Source organism: Athene cunicularia (assembly GCF_003259725.1).
Source record: "Athene cunicularia isolate RWA chromosome 4 unlocalized genomic scaffold, athCun1 chr4_part3, whole genome shotgun sequence".
Taxonomy (NCBI): Eukaryota; Metazoa; Chordata; class Aves; order Strigiformes; family Strigidae; genus Athene; species Athene cunicularia.
In genome coordinates this window covers 12151618-12157981 of record NW_020799100.1, presented here as the reverse complement: position 1 = coordinate 12157981, position 6364 = coordinate 12151618, and the positions used below count along the sequence as shown (strand labels likewise).

Genomic DNA, 6364 nt, shown 5'->3' with positions numbered 1-6364 from the left:
TTTAATTTTTTATTTAATTTTTATTTTTTTGTGAGCGCTTTGCTTTAAAGGGGTTTCCTGAAGCAATGCTCAGAGCTGAATCCCTGCTAAGGCATCTCAGGCAACTCTCAGGATTGGCACTCGCTCTGGACCTCTGTACCTCAAATGTATGCCCAACGATCACATATAAAAACAAATATAATTTCTCGCCTGTGTTACTAATGGCAACGAAGATTGCCAAAGTGAACAAACTATTGCAAGTGAAGGAGGCCGTTCCCATCAATGCAGACCGTTTGGTTCTGAGTCCTGCTGAAGAGCCACAAGGGCACACGCCACCTTACCCCGCTGCTTTCGCTCATGTCGAAGTAGCTGGCTCGCAGGCGATACACTTCAAGCGGCAAGTCCCGCTTGAGTTTCCAGTGGCCGACCTAGTTTTAAATTTTATAGCCATCCGTGAAAGAAAAACCTGCCTTCGAGGTTTCGCTGCTCTCTGGGGATGAATGTTACAAAGGTATCTCCTGCAGGTGTGTTTCCAGGGTCAAAGTGCATCCCTCCCAGCCTTCCACAGTGCCCCCTGGCCAAAGGAGCCATGCAGCACCTTGGGAAGGTGAGCGACCGTGTCCTCCCCATCTTTTGCTGCAAAGGGATGTGTTGAGCTTTTTCCTTTTTGGCACCTGAAGAATGGGAAGTCTCCTTTTCCTTCCTCTGTGCCACTGGCCCACTTAACGCAGCAGTCGAGAGTGCCACTGGCACAAAACCTGCCGCTGGCACAAAACAAGCCAGTGGCAGTGGGTGACGTTTTACCATGTCCGTAAGGCCCCGCAACCCAGCCAAGTGCGTCACTTTGTCTGTCAAACTGAACCAAGTTCCTATGGACGTGGCCCATGAGCTACCCTCGGCCTCGTGAGGCTCGTGCCGTGGCTGCTGCTCATGCAGTGGGGAAAGGAGAAGCTGCTCTTCACCCCAGGGGAGCTTGTGCCATTGTCTGAGCCCCGGCTGCTGGCAACAGTGCACGTCACCACTTGTCAGGCCTTTGGTCGACACTGTCATGCCATGTTCTCCTACCTGCATCGGGGGATGATGTGCTGGCCTGGAGCTGGAGGAAAGCCTTGTGCTGGGGGATTTTAGGAGACTGGCTGCTGGTGTTTCAGTATCCATCATCCTGTGCCAGCCTAGGCAGGGTGCAGCTGAGGCGGTGGTGATCTGTCAGTACATAGCTCACATGCTGGTACTGGGATGGGGGAAAGGAAAGGTGGAAAGGTAAGCATCTCAAAATCCAAGTCATTGTAGTACTTGGAAGTGTAAAGAGTGGGAAGATACATGAAAAGCTTATTGAGGTGTCAAGGCAGCATGGTCCTAAAGTGGAATGTGTTTACATGGTGAAGAAGTGTCTGGGCCAAGTGGTCTCTGTGAGGAACAGACACCCGTTTCTGCCCACTTTCTGTACCTGTGGGTCTGGGTCCACCCCAGCTGCTGTAGAGTTGGCCAACTGTAGGATATCGTGGTTCTCATTGACCTGATCTGACCAGATGACAATGTAGATGTGACATCCGTTAGGGCAAATACCAACAGTACCAAACCCTCCAGTAGAAAACACTCTTTGCTACCTGTGGCTGGAAGTTGGGCAGCAGCCCAGAGAAGTTGCTTTATGTATTTGTCAATGCAAGTGCTTGAGAAGCTGAGCGTTGAGTCAGGTCAAGGAACTGATCCGGCTGAGGAATCGTTTGTATTTGGCAGAGGGGAAGAAGGCTGGCTTTCAGCGGGATAGCTTGCAAATCTACTTTGCAATTCATGTACCCCTCTGCCCCTTTAATGCTGAGATGGGAGCTGTGAGTGTGAGGGGCAGCACTGCAGAGGAAAACTTAATTAGGAAGCCTCACCTCGAGCAACTCAAGTTAGAATCTCTGAGAGCTGGGGAGCAGGCAGGATTTTAACAGGGGGTCAACATGGAGATTATGTGGGTTTAATTCTCTTCAGCTGTGTGAGAGCTGGTAGGTAAGGCAATGGCAGCCTGTCCTGCCACCCTCAGCTCGGCCTGTGTTGAAACACCAGTTGCCTTGGCGCTGTTGGGATTTTAGCGCAAGGAGGATTTGTCTAGAGATAATTATTAGAAAATATCCATTCCTGAAGAACTTCCTCTCAGGAAACTTGTTTCCATCAGCTGTATAGTGGTATTTCAGAAGAGATAGTCATTTCTTGACTTAATCTAAGTGTAGCTTGGATTCCACGTGTAGCTAAGTCATGGCTAACCTGAGTAAAAACATACTTTTACTACAAGGAAAACATCTGCTTTGCTTTTTCTGGATCCTGGAAGAGACTGTTTTGCAGAGTAGCATCCTCTGCTTTTGCAAAATGATGAGAGGTTTTGCCTTAATGAACAACCCCCCCCCTTGCTTTTAATTCACCATGTTAGTTTCATTGAAAATCTCTCTGAGGGCTGCTTGTTGAAGGTGAACATGTTCGGCACCTTTCTGGTTCGCAGTTCTTAAAGCACATTTTCTTTCGAGAGGTTTAATATCACACGATGAGTTTTTCCACGCAAAATGCTGTGTTGATGTTCTGTTTCGTTCTAAACTAGTTTCCTTTGGAGTTAATTAGAATTGGCTGTTCACCTATTCAGCTAAATCAAAATAAGACTGTGGTTTCATATACACTACCTTTGGCAGACGTAGTGAATAAAGCAGATTCCGTGCCAGGCTGTGCCCTCTCTCCCTCTTGGTGAACCTGATCTAGGAGTCTGGGTTAAAACAAATCCAGCCAGAGGGGGGGGAAAAAAAAAAAAAAAGTTTTAAACAGAGATCAGCTCCCTGGTAAAGTTTACCAGGACGCTACACAGTTTCAGTGATGTGATTGAAGGGGTGAGGGGGTAGAAGGGCTTCAACAGTTTCTTCAACATCTTCTTCTGTTCGAAGACAAGCATGTGAAACCATGCCCTAGTTGTGTTCTCCAAGGGGTTCCTACTAGTTTAATTACATCCGCTTAAAGTCGCTTCAAGCTGCACCAGTGTAGACGAGAGATTTGCTCGGTTTCCTTGTGTCGACTCAAGTAAAAGTGTGTTTTGACCCGGGGAGGATGCAGTTGCTCTTTCTGGTTCAGCGTTGCATCAGGAGGCTGCTAATCCCTGCATTTCTCAATAAACTTCTTGGTCCGCCTTCCTAAGGATGCTGTTCTTTCGCTGTTTGCACTGGTTTGTGCTTGAGACCACGTTTGTTGTTTTTCTCCTGTTTTATTCCTTCTCTTAGCTGAAGTCTTGATTCTTTTTCTCTTCTATTCTTCTTCATTCCCTGTGAAATGCCTGTCTTTGGCACATGTCCCACATCGTCCGTAGAGGAGAGAGGCCAAGAATTCATGAAACAGTGTCTATCTCTGTTGCTATGTCCTGGCTCTCTTCTCCTGGCTGTCGTGCCTCCTCTGTTGACCAGCTCTTACTCGAGTACTCAAAATGTGCCATTTCTCCCAGCTCCTCGTACCACCCTGTTATCACTTTTCCTCTGCCAGACCTATTCTCAGGTCACACTCGATCTGTGCTTGTTTGAGGCTTCAGCTCGTCTCCAACTCCTGTTCCATGTCATGCAGCTGTACGCATCCCTGTCCCCCGCTGCACAGAAGGTCTCTTTTGATTTCTCCTGAAACATCTGTCCTGCCACTGTTCTCAGGGGCAGAACCTTTCTCCTCCCCTTCTTTCAGTTTAGCCTAAGATGGTGAAATCCCCGCAGATTGTTTGTTCCCCTATTTCCTTTATGTTGCATTTCTCTCCAAGCATCGAAAGACTCCTCCCCTTCCTGCTCCAAGCCACCTCTCATTCTCTTTGGGTATGACCCTGCTCTATCTTAGCCTCTGCCCGCTCCCCCTTCATTGTGGTAATTCTTCCATCTTACCATGTGTGTCTTTTAGCAGGTTTTCCACTCTTCTCTTGACCTCTGATTTCTGTAGTCTTGTTTGTTCACTTGTGCCCTCATACGTGCAGATGGGTCTGTCATTTCTTTTTTGCAAACAAGCTGCCTTGCCCCGATTTCTCATGTGCCTGGCCCTTCTTTTCTGTCTGGAGGATCCCCCCTGGCGTGTCTGGGCTGAGGTGAGGATACCCAGCAGCAGCTGTGTTCAGAGGAGTCATTCATTTCCACACCTTGATCCCTTGAGCTGCTGGCTGGTAGATCCCTGCGTGGCTCATTTCAGCGTAAATGGATGGTGCAAGCTGCTTCTTGTCCCATTCAGAGCTTGTGTCACCAGGAGTTTGTCAGGGAAGAGACAACTGACAGAGATTTGGGATCACGTGTCACTTTCAGCTTCTTCCCACTCCCACCCGCTGCACCGAGAGCATTGCCATGGCTCTGTGCCTGCTTTACCTTCGGGTGTTTAGTATTTCTCTGAACCAAGAACCTCTTTGACAGCATCTTTCTGCCTTTTGCAGTCAGTCCTACTTGGTTCGACTGAGTCCACTTGTTAGTACAGTAGATTCTCTCTTCCTTCGTTGCTTTTTCACTGATACGACTTGAGCAGCAAAGCTGCCTTAATGCTTGAACACCCAGCGCTGCACGATTGGCTGCAACACTCTCCCTCAAAAGCTCCACCCAGCCGACGGTGCGTCTTGGATGCTCACGAATCTCTGGATTTCCTCATGTTTTCCACCCGTAACTCCACTGAATACCAGCACCTTCCTGACAGAGGGAGGGGATAATCACTTGACGGCACTGTCTGACGGTGCTGTTGGCAATCCTCTGCTCCTCAGCAGGGTCCCCCAGCTGCCTCCTTGTTTGAGGCTTTCCCCCTTGAACCTGTCATATGCTAGTTTATGAAAGTCATATGAAGCCTTGGGGAGGTCAGCATTTTAACAGACCATCATCTTGGGTAAAGCTCTGTCTTGTGGCTCACTGACCGGTGCTGGAAGTTTCTCTGGAGGGAGAAGAAAAGGGGAAGAATCTGTTGAGGGATGCATATCTGTGTGAAGACATCCATGTGAAACTCTCAGGGTAGCCAGAGGCTTCTTTGGCAATAATGTTGTTTAATATGAGGATAAGCAGACTGTGGATTCTCTCCCAAGGTGCTGCTGATTTCTTCCAGCCCACTTCCAGACAGACATTTAGCATCTTGGGCATTATACCCCATCTGCCTGGAAGCAAGGCTGGGGATGACTCTCTCTGGAGAACAGTTGAGTATGAGCATCCTGGGGAGAGTTACCAATCCTCTTGTTTTTCTTTTGTAGGCAGAGCGGCCCCTCGAGCCCCAGAGGTTCCGGTTGGTGACGAGCAGCTGTCATGATCTCTACAGCACCTCTCTATAGCGGGGTGCACAACTGGACCAGCACAGAGCGAATTCGCATGTGTGGCCTCAACGAGGAGAGGTGAGGTGCGTGGGTGGCGTGGTAGGGGAAGGAGGAAGAGAGCGGAGAAAGTGAGTTAGGGATCTGGAGAGGCTACGGGGAGGGAGCTGGTGCTGGCTCAGCCCATTCTTACCAAGTGTAAGACAGCCTGAGGTGCGAGAGCTGCAGGGAGGGCGTGGATGTGTGGTCAAATGGTGGCATTCTGCAGTGGTCCCCACATCCCATGCTTCAGTGAGAGGGCCCGCAAGCAGCGCGCGCTGGAGATCTCTGCAGAGGAACTGTTGGCTGTGTCTATCTGTATCGCCTCCACGGCGTTGGTGGGTGATGAGGCCGAGCTGTCTGCTGGCTTCACCAGACCTGTGCTCTTAACTGCCAGGGGAGGGAAGGAGCTTGACCCACTGCGAGCCAAGCCGCTAAGAGGAGCTGTTGGTGACCCAGGAGGGTTAGTGCAGACCAAATGATTAGATGGGAGAGTTGTGACATGCCACCAAATAGGAGATTAGGGAGGATTAGTGGCTGGGAGGCAGAAACGATCAAGACGAGTTCCTGGCCTGCCCCATAGCTTTGCATTGCCTTTTTACTCCCACAGCTCCGGGGTCTTGTTTTTGAAACTGATCGGTTTGTGGCTTCCTTGAGGCTACTACATCTGGTCAGCCCATTTGCTGCAGCGGGAGCCAGAAAAGTTTTACGGGCTCAAAGGCAGCACGTGCCTGTCATTCCTTGCTGTGGGCGTTGAGGCTTTTGGCGGCGAGTCCTCTGAGGGCCAGCCAGGAGAGCGGTGGGACAGGGCCGAGCCGAGCCTCTCGCGCGCGGCAGAAACGCAGGCGGAGATCATCTTCAGCCCTCAGCAGCCGCTCGGCCTGCCGTGCGTCCCTCAGATAAGAGCGGGGGATGGCGTTGCCCTCTGCCTCTCCTAAAGCACTGGCAGCTACTCCTTGTTTGCAATAAACATGAAAGTTCCGGGCGTCTTGAGCGAGACGGACAGACCCGGGCTGCCTGCAGCCGAGCGCTCTCCTTCGGCTGCGGCCCCGCGTAGGGCCGGCCGGGAGGGGCTGGCGCGGGGGG

The 6364-nt window shown here is 50.6% G+C and overlaps 1 protein-coding gene across 1 annotated transcript in view; it reads left to right on the top strand.

Moving 5' to 3' along the window:
* Positions 1–4856: 4856 nt before the first annotated feature.
* BCORL1 (BCL6 corepressor like 1) overlaps positions 4857–6364 on the top strand; it is a 22548-nt gene continuing 21040 nt past the window's right edge. Inside the window, exon 1 of the mRNA XM_026848220.1 lies at positions 4857–5320. Within this exon, the coding sequence (XP_026704021.1) occupies positions 5235–5320 (86 nt within the window). The 5' untranslated portion in view covers positions 4857–5234. The remainder of the gene's footprint in view (positions 5321–6364) is intronic.